Source organism: Lonchura striata, chromosome 9 (assembly GCF_046129695.1).
Source record: "Lonchura striata isolate bLonStr1 chromosome 9, bLonStr1.mat, whole genome shotgun sequence".
Lineage (NCBI taxonomy): Eukaryota > Metazoa > Chordata > Aves > Passeriformes > Estrildidae > Lonchura > Lonchura striata.
This window is the reverse complement of record NC_134611.1, coordinates 27737026-27754538: the sequence shown is the minus strand read 5'-3', so window position 1 is coordinate 27754538 and position 17513 is coordinate 27737026. Positions and strand designations below refer to the sequence as shown.

At 40.3% G+C, this 17513-nt stretch overlaps 1 protein-coding gene across 1 annotated transcript in view; it reads right to left on the bottom strand.

Moving 5' to 3' along the window:
• The window catches only part of RGL1 (ral guanine nucleotide dissociation stimulator like 1), a 53193-nt gene that overhangs the window by 26274 nt on the left and 9406 nt on the right, over positions 1-17513 (bottom strand). The window contains exons 3-4 of the mRNA XM_021525119.2: positions 7385-7593; positions 2087-2164 (exon numbers count right to left, since the gene is read on the bottom strand). Coding sequence (XP_021380794.2) covers positions 2087-2164; positions 7385-7593 — 287 coding nt within the window. The remainder of the gene's footprint in view (positions 1-2086; positions 2165-7384; positions 7594-17513) is intronic.

Below are 17513 nucleotides of genomic sequence, written 5' to 3'. Positions count from 1 at the left end.
TCTTAAGTTCTGCAGCATTTTTTTTGTGTCAAACCAGTGGAAATGCATTAAATTGAATCCCACTTCTAATGGCCCAGCTGGCTTTTTAAAGCCTCTGAGCTGCCACAACAGGAGTCTGATGCATGCAGAAGGTCTCTGGCCACAGACCACAGGCTTCCCCATGAGATATTTTTCCTCTGAGAAATACAGAGTTAATGGCAAGAAATAACAAAGCTCTACTGCTGCTTCCTCCTATTTCTCCAAGTCATATAAAACCAAGAGAACAATTATATCATGTTTCTGTTCTATGAGAAAAGAGGGTAAATGTAATTATATTGGAATTATCCCAGACAAGAGAAAACCTGAACTACCAGAAGTACACGTTTCACAACAGGACTACAAAGCCAAACACTTTCCAGATACCACTAATCCTACCTAAGAGACAAGAAGCCAGAGCAACTGAAAGCAATGGAAATTTTCAAGGAAGAAAAGTGAATTCATATTTATATAGGATCTGTTTAAACATGTATATATACCTGACAAATAACTTTTGGACTTCATTGTTGAACTTTTTATAGACATGGATTTGAGTAAAGATATCAAATTCACACATAAAAGGTATCTTATGAAGGCCAAAGGATCATAATCAGCTGTTCTGAACTATATTGATGAAAAATCTGTCAGAGAATTCATCAGAAGTTGAGCTACCACAGGAAGAGGATCACAGGTTTTATCCATTTGTCCATCCCTGGCTGTGCAAAGGTGCTATGTCCCAAGAAGGAAGAAAGCATAGATGCAGCAGGAAGCAACTGACAAGGCTGGTAAACTGCATATATGTCAGGAGGAAAATACTTCCACTAAAAATAAACAAACAAAGAAACAAACCAAAACAAACACTTTCCTACTGAATGTTATTTGCTTGCACACTCACCTGCAGGTATAACTAAAGACCTGATGCATTTTGCCCAAAGCCCAAGTAACAGAGGTAACATCAAGATTACTTTCACCCCTTTTCTCTCCATCTCATCATCAAAGTCCTCTGGGTCAACAAAAAGGCAGCTGGGGGATTAATCCCACCATGGTTTTTACTGGTGAAATTAATTCTTCACCCTCAGTATAAATCCTTCAGCTATTCTGCAGGAAGGGTACAGCTTTAGCTCACGTTTTATGACTGAGATCAGGGAATGTCAAATGGTTTGCCCAAAACTGGAAGAGCTCAGTCTGGATGGAAGTGTGGGAACCACTGACTGACTGTTATTGCTTCTACCCATGACATAACGCTGCCTCCTTAGTGCCTGTAACCAAGTTTTAACTACCAGCTGTTCTTTGAGGAGTTCTCATGGCAAAATGGAAGCAAAACATTTTACCAGTCAGGAGAGACTGAGGGTTGAGCTCCTATGTCAAGTCCCATGGGGCAAGAGGAACAGAAAACCAATCATGCTGACAAGAATCAAGCATCTTCATTCTGTAATCAAATATAACCACACATGCCACAGTGCATGCAAACCACAGATGTCAAAGTACAAATGCTGATGACCCAAAGCACATTTTACACCCAATGTCTAAAGATAAAACCCTAGGAGGACAGCCAAACCGCCTTTTTCTCATTTAAACTGCAGTTCAAAACAGCTTTGCTATTTCTTTTGCAAATGAGAATGACCTCAGAATTTAAATTTCACTCTAAAAGCAGCACTGTAAATCACAGGGCACTAATAGAAAAGATCCATGCACACACAATTGTCTGAGTCACCCTCAGCTTTGCTCTGCAGGCATTGCTGTAATGACAAATTCACTCATAAGCAAGAACCACTTACTGCTACAGATAAGGCAGAGGAAACAAACACTCTTTGTTTGTTTAATCAGCGAAATGTTTGCCTAGATGTGTTCATCTCATGTTTAATTCTGAAACTATTTCCCTGCAAATGATGCCTGGATTGTATTATTGGATATGTTACAAGACAATTGGCATTTAGCCTTTCCACCAGCTTGTTTAAGCATGCAAACAGTGCTGTGAATTTTCAACAGAAACAAAAGCTCTGCTGCTCACATCCTCTTCCAAGAGCAAACCCTGCCTGGGGCTTGCTCCACATTGCAAATCCATACTTACGCCCTGAGTACCATCTCAGATTCCAAGGAATTCAGGTTTGCCACTTCTCCATGGCTTGAGGTCTCCAGGTTTCCAAACCTGAAAAAGGAGACAGATGTTTAGAAGAAACTCCAGTGAATAAAAGCAAAATTCCAAATAGCATCATTCATACACAATTACCATAAGCAACTACAAAGAACTTCCAGCTCAAACTACAAGGAATCTTAACAGGTGTGCAAAATTAAGGACCTTGAAGATTATTTCATTTAGGAGGGAAAAAATCCTAAAGAAACAGAGAGTATCTTCCAGCCTAATTTGTTCATTTATTTGAAACAGCCCGCACACAGGAGGAATCAACCTAAATAATGTCTTTGCTCATAGCTCCAAGACCCTTCTGCCTGTTTTCACTCCATCCTTTCCCAGGGCAATATTCCAGTGTGCAAGGACACTGTAACACAACCACCTTCTCCAATACAGCTTCTGTGTCTCTAGCACATGCCATTCCTGAGAGTTCCAAGTGTTATTTCAAGGTTTCCTAGCTGGCAAGTGCTCCCTTTGTGCCCAAACCTGCAATATCAGTGAGAAAAGCCCACGATGATGTGAAAACGCCACGGGGAAAGAGGGAACCATGGGCACAACTCCAACAGTGCCAAAGGGAAATCTCTTACCTACAAGGCACAGCCCTGTGCCTTGCAGGCAGGATCATCCACTTCATTTTCAGCAGGAGTGCCCATTGTTTCAGATGTACAGCTCCATAATTATCCATTAAGAATTCCATGGCTCCCTACAGGCAGGTTTCATGAAGGTGAACGATTACTCATTGTCCAGAATAAGACAAGTTGATTTTATCCATTTAGGTTTATACATCTCAAATAAACTGAAGAGTTTAAACAAGTGCATCCTTAAGTGCTTGTGCTACAACAACCTAGTAACATCAGACAGAGAACACAGTGACCTGTTTCTGCCCTGAAGGTTTGTGTCAAAACTGTCACAAACACATCCAAAAACATTTCAACGGATGGAAGTGGTGGTGGTTTTATGCTCCCCTCAAGTATTGGTCTAAGACTTCATATATAAAGGTACTTTCCCCCTGCTGGTGAATTTTTTTAAAATAAAAATTATATTTTTATATTCAGTTTTCAAAACTTGCAGTTAATTTTTAGAGGAAAACTTATTGAGAAAACTTACTGAGAAGAGTCCCAACGTCATTGTCCTACTATTGAGTGAAGTATTAAATATGTCTTTGCAGAACATCAGGCACTTGTGTTTAAATCCCACTAGGAACACAAGCTGAGTTTTACAGGAGAAACCCAAAAGACTGCAATAAAGAGCAGGCAGTTTTCTGTGCAAAACTGGAGAAGGATATAACTCTTCCTCATGTTACCAGATGTAAATCTCTGCCTATCTCTCATCTCTCCATGTACAACAGGTCATTAAAATCGGGTTAGGAGGAGTTAACAACACAAGTGATGTGAAGAACAGCCTTTCTGCAGCCTTCCAGCACTCTGTTCTCACCAGCTCCCGGACAAAGAGCCTTTCACTGCCCAGCCTTGTAGGAATGCTTTGCATACAAAAAGAGACACGAGAAACAAAAGGATCCTGTAGCTCACAGAACTTTTCAGCCTTGCTTGGCATTTGGGAAGTTACAGACTGCACTCAAAGGGACTGACTAAGCAAATGAGACCAGAATGTAATGGGTAATACTGAATGTTTAAATACTGGAACACAGTGGGAAATGCATCCCTGCATCTCTGTTAAGAGGGAGGGAGGAAAACACTCTGAGTAACTCAGAAATAATAAGGAAAGGTGGTCTCTGCAATGCCCCCAAACAAAATCCTAAATAAGCTTGTAAGCATTGAAACAAGCAATTTGGAAGGCCAGATCCTCAGGAAAACTAAGGTGATTGGAATCCTACACACATGAGTCATGGAAGTGAAATCACTTCTTTAGCTGAGTAGATAAGCCCCCTGATATAAAGGAAAAGGAGATGAAATCATAGATGCCACAGGAACAGGAGTGAGTCAAACACCACAAAGCTGCTGTCCCATGCTGTCCCAAAACGTGTGGCTCTGCTACTGGAGGACCCTTCCTTCAATACTCCCCCTCTGCTTCCCATCCTCTCCATTCACCCTGCAGCAAACCATCCCCCTGCAAAAGGAATGAATGGGAAATATAAATCTAACTTGTTCTTCGCTGTCATTACCCAGCTCAACTCTCTCAACCAAACAATCTCAATTCCCTCTGTTAACTGCTCCAGACAGGGACTGGTTGCTACTTCTCTGTGTCTGAGCCAAGCACAGGACAGATCACAGTTATCAGGGCAAAATACATTATGGAAGAGAGGAATTTGGCCTCCTTCTAACCTCATCTGGACAGCTAAGCACCTCTGGCTTCCATCACACTTTGGAATACCCCCCTGGGAATACCAAAGGAGCCACACTGCATCCCCACATCCATGGCCAGGAGGAGCTGCTCTCCTTCCTTCCAGGAACTTCCATGGAAGTTTTCTACATCAAAATGCCACCAGGATCTTTTTCTTTTAACTCTCCCTGCCCCCTTGTACCGAACAACTAGAAAATATCAGAACATACAGTGTTAAAAGCTTGGCAGAATTCCAAAGCTGTCTGCTCCCTTAGATGCCAAACTCCCATGAATGCTAAAGGGATGTAGATGTTCAATTACTCCTAAATAGCTTTGGGAACACAAATCATCCCACTTACTTCTCAACATACCAGTCTATGCTCAAGATTTTGTCTACTGACTTCTAAACTATCTTAAAAGAAAACATTTATAGGCTGAATTTGGCTAAAAAAAAAATAATAGTGCTTCTGTCTGAAACTTAATCAAAAGCAAAAGCATAATGTGAAGTCCTGGAGGAAATAAGATAAAAAATGCAACAACTAGACTTCCAAAACTGTTTCTAAAACTAAAGTTTCTCTTAAACACTGCAACATCTTTTTTATTTGCTCCCCTGACTCAGGGAAGAGCACCTCACCTGCTTTTGGACACCATAAACGCTTCCTGCCCCAAATTCAGTCAGCACTACTGCTTGGACAGGATACTCTGCAGACAGCATCAAATGACCAACAGGTTTCCCCACACACTTCGGGTACAGGATATGCACATTTCCCAGCACGTTTTCCCAAGAGTCCCAGGACTTTTTGTGTAAGCTGGGTTTGTGTAAGGCTAACACATTCATCAGACAATTCTGCTGTCCACAGCAAATCCAGCAGAAACTGAATGCTCTGGGCTTGAGGGCGATCCAGCTCCCACAAATACATTGTGGAGGAGGTTTTTCAGTATGTCCCTACAAAGTAAAATATCCTGCAAATTCTATGGATGCTGTTCCCTCCTCCTCTCTCCCAAGGAGCTGTTCCTCTGCAAAAAGCTGGAAGGGCCTTTTTTGATCTGGTAACATCACTGTTTTCCCCTGGACCAAACAACAAGAGCTCAGCATTTCTAATTGTTCCCTTAGCCCACAACCCTGCTCTGTCCCCAGGAATTAGAGACAGGGCTCAAGCTCTTCAGATGAAACTGAAACGGACAACAAATGCCAAAACTGTGCTGCCTTTTTTTGTTTTTAAAGTTATTCCCTTTTTCATTATTACTTCAGTGGCACACAAAACAAAACACAAATTATACACTGATACTCACTTTAGTCTCATACTCTGATTATAACAAGTATCACTAAAAACAAAGTTGCAAAAATGCAGGTTCTGGGCTACTTATTCTCAACTAATCTAGAGATGAAAATCGAGCTGGTTAAAATCAATTACTATCTATCTTTTTTTCAGTTTTTTTCCTTATAACATCTGCTTTTCTTCACAAGTCCATATTCCTCAGCTACATGTACATCATTCTAACTTTTATAGCTTAAATTTAATCTACATTTTCTCCCAAGCCATAAAACTCTAGACTATCCATGATACACAAAAAGCCAAGAGAAACATCCATGGATTCTAAAGCACTACGCTCCTAAGATTTGTGAGAAGGTAAGGAAGTGGTAACCTCCTAGGATTTCCTGTGGATCCTGCCATGTATTAAAAAAGGCTGGGGATGATGCTGACAAGATCAGGCAGCCTATTCCTCTGAAGAGGATATTGCAATTTGCTCAGAGACGTACACAAGTCATCAGGATCAAAAATGGGCTCAGAAAAGAGAGTTCTAGTCTATGGAGACAGTTCTCCTGGGCTTTCCTGCCCTCTCCAGATATTTTCACCTCTTTAAATCAGTGTGAGAGGAGGAAGGCAGGGCCAACTTCCTTAGAGCCTCAATGTTTTTATATTCTTATACGTACCCACTGTCAATTTTTATAATTTCTCACATTCTGAACCAGAATTGGGATGGACTAAGAGACAAAGCACAGGACAGTCAATGTAACTGTTACCAAGTCTACTCTCCAGGATGGCTGCTCTTTTCTCAGCTGACTGCTTACCTGACTGCCAGGTTATTATTATTATCTTTACTAATTGAGCCAGACAGCATTCCTACAAAACAGCCAGGATTATCTTTTTCAGATAGAAAAGCACAGATAATTTATCCATGCCTTGTTTCGTATCTACCTAGTGGAAGAGCCAAAATCAAACCCTAGGGGTTCTTATGCTACTTCTCTGTTCTAATTACTTCATGCCAGAGTAAACATTTCTGTGAATCACAGATTTTGAAAGTGTAAAAAATACGACACTCCCAAAATAAGAGCACCCCTGACCCAGCCGTGTCTCAGTTAGAATTTAGGGTGAGAAACTAATGCTGCGTGTTCCAAGCATTTATGCAGACACAGCAGCCATGATTTAAAGTCTGATCATAAAAGCTATTCTTATAACATTTAGCAGTTCTTGGGCTGTCTGCAAAAATTTATGGCTGCATATTCATGTGACGTAATAGAACGGGAGAGCAAATTCTGTCTTGTGTTTGTACAATCCTTGCTCCGAATCAGCAGCCCCCAAACAGAAGAGCTAGGTCTGAAAACACTGGTATCCTACAAAATTTTGGAACCTGTTCTAGATGTGACTTTGCAGCCCATGCATTCTGTTGGGTTTTTTGGAGAAAACTTGAATTAATTTTGCTGTGTGGGTCCAGTTGGATTCTCTAGCAGCCAGACATGGCACACTTTCCTTATCTATGCTTTGATGAGTATTGTAATGTGAGCAGCAATGCATTTAAAGACTGGAGCTTTATGCTGAAATTCTGGACTTTGCAGTATTCCTGACAACAGGTTATTAAATCCATGCCCACTAAAAGCAAGGGAAGAGTTCCTGACAGCTTTCCCCTGTGGTGTAAAGGATGGGTGCATTTCCACTGCACAGCAGTGGCTCTTACCTGTCCAGAAGAAGCTCCAGCACTGCCCTGGGAGAAGCAAAGGCCCTGTATGTTGCAAGGAAGATGCTGATGTAGGAAAAATCTGCATCTCCAAAAGCTGTGAGAAGGTTCTCCACCAGTTTCTCCAAAGTTCCAGCTTTTATAGCCCTGATTTTGGATGTTTCATACTGTCTGACAGTGTGCTCTGGGGGTAACTGGTCTCCTTCACCCTACAAAAGGAAACAAAAAGCACAAAAATCAGGCAGGAGAAAGATCCCTGACACAGATTAAATCCTATCTTTGCATAGGAATTGGCCATCACCAGTTACAAAAAGATTTTGTCAATTTTTGGTGCTCTCCAAGCACCAAATGCTGTATAAAATAATGGATTTTAAAGTAACTTTATTTTAAAACATTTTTCTGAGACACTCAAAAAAAACATTTTACAGTGCAACTACTATCAAGTTAAGTCATGCTTCCACCATATATTATTATCTAAAAGACAATCCATTATCCCACAAAGAGAAATATTACTGAAGGGAATAAAAGTAATAATTCAGTGTTTCATTTAACTTCTGAATAAACATGAAAACTGACCATAACTTAAGCACTGGCACTTGTGATTCCCTTGCTGACAATATCAACTTTGGGGTGTCACACAAGACCCAAGGTCAGAACACATTTGGTGCAAAAACATTTCAAGATACTTTTTGCAAGAAGGGTGTCAAACTCATCTTGCAAACAAGGCATTCTAACATTCAAATTTTCTCTTAGAGTTTCCACTTGGCATAATATTTGTCCATAAATTTAGGGTTTGGGATTTTGTGTAGGTATGTTTTTTTAAACAGCATTTGTTTTAAATGCTTACAGCCTGCTTTGAGTCTGAGAGAACATTTCCTTAAATTATGTCATTATTCAGAGAGTGGTTCAGAAAAGTATTTTTGTGACTCCATTTTGTAAAATATGTGGGAAAAAATGGGATTGTAATTTAAAAATGTCTGATGTTTACTCAAACACCTTGATACTGAGGGCACAAAGCATGTTAATGACAGTCACTACCAACTCTGGCTTGGGATACTGGCCAAACACAAAGGAAAAAAAGAATCTATTAATAAGATAATTTAAAGAGATACCCCACCCACTTCCTATTTACATCACTACGCTCCAGTGCTTTGTAATTGTTTCTAATAGACATCCTTTTCAGTTTTAAACAATATAGATGTCTTTAACATCATTCTAAAGTTCTGTCGCTAATACTATTTACAAAGCTCTGCTATCTCATTTCCCAGCTTCATGAGATCCAACAAACCCTTGCTGCAACATTAAAATACAACATTACTGTCTGTTTTAAAAATACAAAACAAAACCAAACAAAACCAAAACAGACTAGATGGGGAAATACTTTGCTACATTTTGTTCCATGGATCTTTAAAAGGTGTATAACCTGCAATGTGTCTGACTTAAAGGTGCATCTGGAAATATATGAATTATAAAAATAAACTAAAAATGTATCTGGACTTACATATGACACTGCCATTAAGGAAAAATTATTAACAGGATATGCTTTTACCACTATGTAACTCTCTTACATTCGAATTTTCCTTAAGCAAAACAAATCTTACAATTGTGATGCACTTTTGAAAATAATTAGTTAGACAATACAGCCACTTTCAGACAGGGAAGAAAGTCTGCACCACTGTATTTAACTCTTAATTTTTGATCCAGCAGATTGCCCCACTCACAGTGTAATGGTTTATTGGCATATTCACTCAGGGAGCATAAAACCTTCTCATTCTCTCACATGAGTATATTCAAAACAAGGGCAGAATCTGCTTCCAAGACTGATACATGCACAAAATTTTCCATTCATTGCAACACTACAACTTCCCCAAGACATCATGTTAGGAGAATGTTAAAAAGAAACAAAACCCAAAAAAAAAACAAACACCAAAGCAAAACAAAACCAGCCCAATTTCTGAAAAATCTAAAACTTTGTCAGCAAAATATCAGTCTGTTAGAAATCATTGTGAGAGTTCTGGGATTACTTGTATTTGTATTATTTCAGCAATTCTGCCTGTAAGTTTAAAAGGAAAAGGGACTTGGCAGACAAGCTCAATAACAGGCTTTGAGAACAAGACCTTGTGGGCTGAGTTTCATGCTAACAGGAAACTGCTCAGTCTGGATTTAATCAAGAGGGCATCTCTTCACTGACACAACCAGGCTACCCAAAGGCAAAGGAGTTTTCATGTTTGCTTTAGAGCTCTCTGCTCAGAGGAACATTCCACTCACTGCCATGAAAAAATGCTCCTAAAGCTCTCTGCAATTTCTGACAGGGGTGCATGGCAACCACTGCTAGTGGTACCAAGAAATTACACCAATTTTGCACTGTTTTGTGCACCCAAAGAACAAAAAAGCTCTCCAGCTCCCCTTTGTTTCCTTCAGCACCATGTCCAATGGTCTAACACAGACCTCGACATCTCAGGTCTTCAGTAACATTTCCTTGGTCCTCTAAAACAAACAGATATGGCATTTTATAATCTGATTTATGACTCTTAAAATCTCATTTTGATTTTTCAGGCAACAGACTGTAACCTTGATAATCTGCAAGTGATGAACAAGTAGCTTCCTACAAGACAGACAGCATCTTTCAAAAGCAAATGTAGAAAGATTAAATGGAGGTATATCCTTGCAAATCTCTATTTTCTGAGGTTGTGTGTGCACTGATGTAGTGTAATTCCAACAACTTTACCAACCCTTGGCAATGCTGTGCCTTCAGAGGTGCCCATTGTCTTTAAGGTGATCATCTTACAGCCCTACAGCACTAAACATTACCTATGGATAAAGTTCCAGGTGAAACAAGAGAGTGCCGTGCACACCAAAACACATCCAGGCTGAAAAGCTTCCTCCAAACATTACTCCAGTGGGACTATAAAGTAACTATAAACACCACCAGTGCCTAAATAAATGCTACAGCCTAGCAAGAGGGATCAGAGACTCCAAAAAAAAAAAAAAAAAGAATGTTAAAACTCTGATCAGTACATAACCAGGCTGCTACCCTAACAGACATACAGAACTGCAGTCATTGTCTTAGAAATACCACTGGAAAAAATTGCTTTCACCCAAAAACCCCCACTGCTCTGCACAGGCTTTTTCCAATGCAAATATTATCTGCTGAGTTTCTGGAAGTGAGAATCGTGGGATGAAGTCAATATAATTGTTTTTAATTACGCAGACTGGAAAAAATACTAAAACTGGGATGAACAATAAGAAAAGGAGGTAGCAAGTATTCTTCAGGCTCAGTTATTTGAAACATTACCACTTCACTATGGATTTGTTTTATCAGAAATTCTGCAGCTTTCTTTTCAGGAGCATCTAACTAGCACTTTAAATGCATTTTTACCAATTTTGACAGATTCTTAAATGCTTTTCACTTTTCTTGAAACTTACAGCTTTTCCAGATGGAGAGTTTTCCACTCTGTTTTTATTACCTAACTGGACAGACACCCTGTGCTGGAATAAAAGTGCCTGAAGTGCAATAACTTGTACATTAACTCAAAATAAAGCACTCTAATCAAGATTCCCACTGTTTGTCTATATATGAGCCTACTTTAACCTTCTGAAAGTAGAAATTAGATGCTTTTTGTGATTTTAACCTTATTTTTTTCACACTGCTTCTTTATACACATATTCTACAATATATATCTTTAATATTTACACTTATCCTTGGGGGAAATTAAAAAAAAAAAAGGGGAAAAAATCAAATAATGGAATTTGAAAAGCTGACTTATGGTACTCAAAAAACTCCAGAAGTATAAGCATCCATAATGTCAGTCTAATTTCCAGCCTAGGAAAGCTCTGTGCCCAGCTGCCAGCACAGAAAGCAGTCTGCAGGGGCAAAACTGTGAATTTGGAGCAGAATTTCCAGCCTAGGAAAGCTCTGTGCCCTGCTATCAGAAGAGAAAACAGTCTGCAGGGGCAAAACTGTGAATTTGGAGCAGAATTTCCAGCCTAGGAAAGCTCTGTGCCCTGCTATCAGAAGAGAAAACAGTCTGCAGGGGCAAAACTGTGAATTTGGAGCAGAATTTCCAGCCTAGGAAAGCTCTGTGCCCTGCTATCAGAAGAGAAAACAGTCTGCAGGGGCAAAACTGTGAATTTGGAGCAGAATTTCCAGCCTAGGAAAGCTCTGTGCCCTGCTATCAGAAGAGAAAACAGTCTGCAGGGGCAAAACTGTGAATTTGGAGCAGAATTTCCAGCCTAGGAAGGCGTGGCTGGCAGTGCAGGGCTTGGGTGGCCAGCGGCGGATGTCCTGCAGACAAAGGGAGATGCTTTTATCCTACAGTGCACTTGGAAATGAAATGAAATAAAATTACGCCAGAGCTTTCCACAGAACTCTCTCCACTTCAATAACTCTCATTTCCTCGTTTTGGATACTGTTAAAAAACAAACAACAACAAAACACCCAAACAAAAACAAACCTACAAAAATCAAGCAAAAACAACCAACAAAAAAACCCAAACAAACAAACAAAAAAAAAAACAAAACACCAAAACACCCACACAAAACCAGAACTCTGCATACTGACTGCACCAAACTCAGAAGCCAAAATAAGTTTATGAACTCCCTCCTAAGCTCCAAAAATGAGGGGTATTCCTGGATTTCCAAAGCTCCGCCCTTTTCCTTTCCTTTCTTGCCACATAAATACCCATTCTTGGCAGCGACCCAGAGTTTCCAGGACCAATTAATTCCATGATCACGACACAAAAGGCATTCTTGTTTTCTCCTCTGAGCTCACAGCCTGGCTGGTATCTGTCTGAAGTGCTGGCAAACAGTCACAAAAGCTGTGGGGCAGATATAGTGGGGAAAAAGAGAAAAGGAAAAAAGCCTCTTACACAAATGCTGCTGTTCAGTTTGAACTTTTTCGCTTGGACACCTTGCAGCTACTTAAAGCCACTCTGGTCAAAATAAGAAACAAGAAATAAGTTCTGTGGTGCTGAGCTGTGCATTCTCACACTTTCTGAAGCGATGCAAAATTTGACTCATTTGGGTATCTGTGAGTTTTGTGGGATCAGCTCTACATGAATCAGAGCAAAAGTAAAGGAAGCCTAATTCACAAATCACCTCTCTCTGCATGCATCTAAAGGAGTTTTAGCAAGTGCATCACTAAACTGAATCTTCAAAGAGGTCAAGGTTAAAATGGCTTTATGCAGGTCTTACAAATTTTGGAGCTTATCCAGCCATGGGAACATAGAAATTCCTGGTCTGAATTTACCCACCCAGAAGCACCTGTACTGCAAAGGAACATAGCTCACTGAGAATCAAGTCACCCAGGAGGCTCACTGTGCAGCATACAAGGTTTTTAAAGGAAAAAATAAAAATCACCTGAAGAGCTCCAGATCTCCATCTCTACCTTGTATAATTTATGCACTTTCCTTCTCGTCACTTCCTACCTACAAAAAGCTCCCTCTCATCCTGCCTCTCACCTCTCTTGCTAGAAAGACTTTTACCAAAACCAATACAAGGCCTCTCACCCTCTTCTCTCATCTGACTTGGTGTTGTCATTGAGTTAACTGAACCTGAATCATCAGATTATTGATGTTTCTTTTTTGTTTGTCATGTTTCAGAGATCTGCAGTTCACCACAACCCTGTTCTCTCTTAGGCATGCCAGAGATGTATTATTTTCATAGCTTGTATTATGAAATATTCCTTGTGGTGGTTTTGAGTGGACACTGAAGCTTAGCAAGTTCCTAATTTGAAACTGAAAAGCAAGGAAAAGAAACCAGTAAGTCAGGTAAGACTCTTAGTCATGTGCATCTTACATTGTTGGAGGTATATCTGTCATCAAATGATATTTACTACAAACACTCTCATAATCCAGTAAATAAACGTGTCCTGTACTATCTTCCCAAAACCCTTCTCTATTAGAAGAAAATTATTTGTAAAACTCAATATCCTCCTCTCAAACACCAAAATGCCCAATCTCCAAACCAAGTAGTAAATAAATATACAGAATAATAAACAGCTAAGTGAGCAGAGTACCAAGATGAAAGCAAGGAATGGGTTTTAGTGCCCATTCTGGCAGTACAATCAGCTCATCTTCTAATATATTTTGACTTCTGGAGCCAAAGGAAGTGTTACACAGTGTCTCCCTGAGAGAAGAGCTCTACAAAGTCTCCCGAGACTTGCATAAAGCAAGCAGTGATGAATTGTGAAAACTACTAAGAGCTTTTCCAGGTATGGATTACAGAAGGCCCTTAAGGAGGTAAAGGCAGCTGAGGCAGCTCCCCTTTGCCCCAGAAAGAGTAATTACTGCTTCTGTTCACAGCCTTTATCTGAGCTCCTCTTCCTCCTTCCCCACACTCTCACAGCTTCCAGTCTGCCCTGGAAATCCGGAGGTGCCAAAGCACCCAGGAACCTGTACTGGGACCATAAGGGAGAAGAAGTGGTGAGCAAGAAAAACAAGTGTAAAAGGTGGCAGACAACTCAAATACCTCACCCAAGTCTGAAACAGCTTCTTGTGGCTCTGATTATAGGTTACAGGGATGGGTACAGTGCACCTGCCATCTGACAAATACTGAGAGGTTCAATCTCACAGCACAGCAAATTCTGTATTTATATACAATAATTTCTAAGCTGCCTCGATGCTTAAAATGACAACTCTATGCCTACCCTAAGAAATGCCAGAGGAAAGCTATTACTTACATGTTGTTTGTGCAACAGTGGTCAGGAAAGCCCTTTGCCATGTTTCTTTCATGCAAAATGCTGAAATACACTGTCATTTTTAAATAAATACCAAGCGTAGCAAAAAGAGGGGATGATTGATATTACCACTAACACAGTCAGACAGATTTCATCTCGTATCATGATTTTTGACTACAAGCAGAATACTTGTCCTTTAATACTGTGACAAGTCAGGCTATTTTTTATCTGCTTCCAGAAATGTAATTTAAATTTAAATTAATTGTGGAGCTCATCATCACTTTCGGCTCAGTCAGTAGAAACAAAGAAGGTCCTGTATGAGGCAGCAGGCAACAGTGCTAAACTCAAAATGGATTTAAGGATGCCACAAGTAATAATTCTGTTGCATAATAGTAGCACAAATGCATATTACATAACCCAAAATGCTTTTATTCATCCTAATTGTATTGTTGGCTCTCCTTTCACATTGCAAAGCTTGCTCAAGCTGTACACAGAAATTAAATTTATACTGAGTCAGGAAATCAGTGTAAACTGCCATTGTATCCAGCATAACCAACAAGGCAAGAGTGATAATTTACTAATAGTATGAATAGCTGGAAATTAAACTGTAGGTGAGGGGAGATGAAATGCCTTCTGACAGAGAAGAAAATACTTTGCAGAAGACTGAAGTATATTTTAGAGTAAACTGAACTTGGAACAAGTTACCTGTGTGGAACAACAAATACCCAAGAAATGCTGTTACATGTCTCATAATAATTACTGTAAGCAATCTCTAAAGGCAATTTTTTCTAAGATTTTGAGAAGAAATGGGTTACTAGTCAGTAACCACTTTTATGACCATAGCATGGAAACACGCCTAAACTGCATTATAAACTTCATTTTCATGGCTGTGCTTTTTACTTTTTTTGAAACTAAAAGGCCTCTTCAGGGTGGGGTCTGAGTAGAAAAAGCAGTAATAGGAAGCTAATGTTTCCTAATATTAAGTGTTACCAGCTTGAATATTTATTTACATGCTGAAAGAGTCCAAAAATATTAACTCAGTCATTAGTCCAGGCCAATCTGCATTTTTACTATATTACCTAGACACCACAAGGGATGAAGTATGGTATCTCTTGGTGTTCCTGTCCTGCACACACACCCCTACAGAGCCAGGGAGTGACTGTGTGTGGCTGCATGTGTGTCTGCAAGCCATGTAGCAGTTGTACAGGTACTTTCTCTATGAGAAATTCTGCATTTCACAAGACAGAGGCATGTGACAACTAAACTACCACACACCAACACAAATTAGTGCATTCTCCTAGCTATAGCACCAGTGGTGAACCCTCCTCTTCTGCCCCAGCACAAGCAGTGTGAGCTGGCCCTGAACCCTCTGCAGATATTTGGGGTTTGGTTTAAGAATGCTGCGTTGCACTTGGACTGAAATCCTTAGGCAATGGACATAAATCAAAACACATAATTATGTGGAAGTATTGAGTCAGAATGCAAAGTAAGTATAGCTTGCAAGTAAGAGGGAAAAAAAAAAAAAAGAAGCCAGATAAATCAGAAGCTGTCCACATTGGTTTGGTTTTTCTTTTTTTGAGAGGGTTGTTGTTTAACCACCCACCAGGAGTTAATAGCACACCTCTGCTCTTCCCTGTCCTGTTCTCCCTGACCACCTGATGTTTTCCTGAACAAAGTGCCTGTTTTTGCAGGAAGAATGCAAGCCTCATGCTTTAAGTAAGTGTGCAAGAGTTCATTCACATTTTCTCTGCTCCAGAGAGCCAGGAGTCTGGAGCACAGCCAGAATCAATCCGAAGCACTCCATGGAAGGAATGCAAAGGCCTAAGATCTGCCTTCCAAGTGAAACACGTTGTTGTTACTCATGGGGCATTTCCAACAGCAGCACAATGGGCTGCCATCTCCAAACCAAAGACACTAGCCCTGCCCTAAAGGGTTTCTACTCTAAGAAACACAAAATGCATCAGAAGTACAGCCAGAGATTCCTACAAACCAAGCAAACAAAAGCAAAGGTGTATCTTCATGATAATTTTCTTGATGTATTTGCATGGAATATTAAAGCCAGGTTTCAAACGCACCTGAGGAGCATTTTGTTAATTAATTTATTTTGCACTGAAGAAAACAGCTAATCCAGATGAGAGCACTGACTTGTTTGCATCCCAACACACCTCTGAAATGTTATGAAGCTCAGCTGACAAGTTCTATCCACAGGAATCCGCTAAACAACTGAAGGACATTCTGCACCCAAATCAAGTCAAAACCTCCATTTACTCAATACATGCAAGCTTGTGTGGGGTATGAACTATATTTAGGAGGGAATAAAACCCTAGCTAGCTCTAATGTGATGGTCTATTTCTGCTTTAGGATTTTTAGGTACTAACACAGAGCCACTGGGATCTGGCAACCTAATGAGATCTACCACAAGTCTCCAGTTTGAAGCCCAAGGGCTGTCTCAAAGCATTCAGTCATTCTAAAATATTTCAATGGAAAATGCCACTTAGTAATAAAAACAGGTTGTTTTACTTGCACAGAGAGCCCATGCACACCCCAGGAAGGAAGAAACAACTACTGACTGGAAGAAAGGTTGATTCTCTGTAGTGAGAAAGGCAGTACAAAGCAGGCAAGGAGGTGGGAGGGGAAAAGAAAATAATCATTTAAACTGCTTTCAAACCAAAAAAGGTGGGAAGAATATAAGATAAAAAAATAGATTAAATACACTATAAGAACAGGATTACTCCACAAAAGCACTTGAAATGCCTACACCTCCTCAGTGCCATTGTGGCCTGGGGGCAGCATTGGAGGCTGCTGTCATAGCCATGTGCAGGACAGCCATGGAGGTGGCACAGAGGAAAAAGTCAGAACTCCATCAGTCTGCAACCCAGAAGAGCAAAAGGTTAGTGAATGTCACCATGCAAAGTGGCACAAAAGCTTCACACCTGAGGTGGAGCTGCCAGAATCTCATTTTGATTGCCAGAGCTGCTCAAGGCAAGCTACACTCTGATGTGCAACAGAGGGCTTATGCAACTAAACAGAGATAAATGTGAGAGGCCAGAAAAAGTCTGCTTAAAGTCCTACCCTCAGAGGTCCCATGGTGGTGCACGTATCTGAGGAAAGACCTGAAGGGTTCCAGTAGGTAGAACATTACATTATTTCAGCACAATGCTTGGAAGTGACAACAAAAAGCAAACAAAAAATGTCTGAGGAGCCCACATGTAGAGTACCCTGCTCTGTTCAAGCTGCCTCATTTTTAAAGCAGCTATTGTGAGGCTGAATGGGGGAAGGGAAAGGGCAGCCCACACAACTCCTACTTTTGCACAGTCTAAAACTGCACAAAGTTTTGCTTTGCACACATAAAAAAGAGCAAGATCTGAACACCCAGAGTTCTCCTTAACCAGGAGGAGGTCACAGGGCTGCTGGAAAACCAGCCCACACCAAATTCCTGTACCACATGGCAAT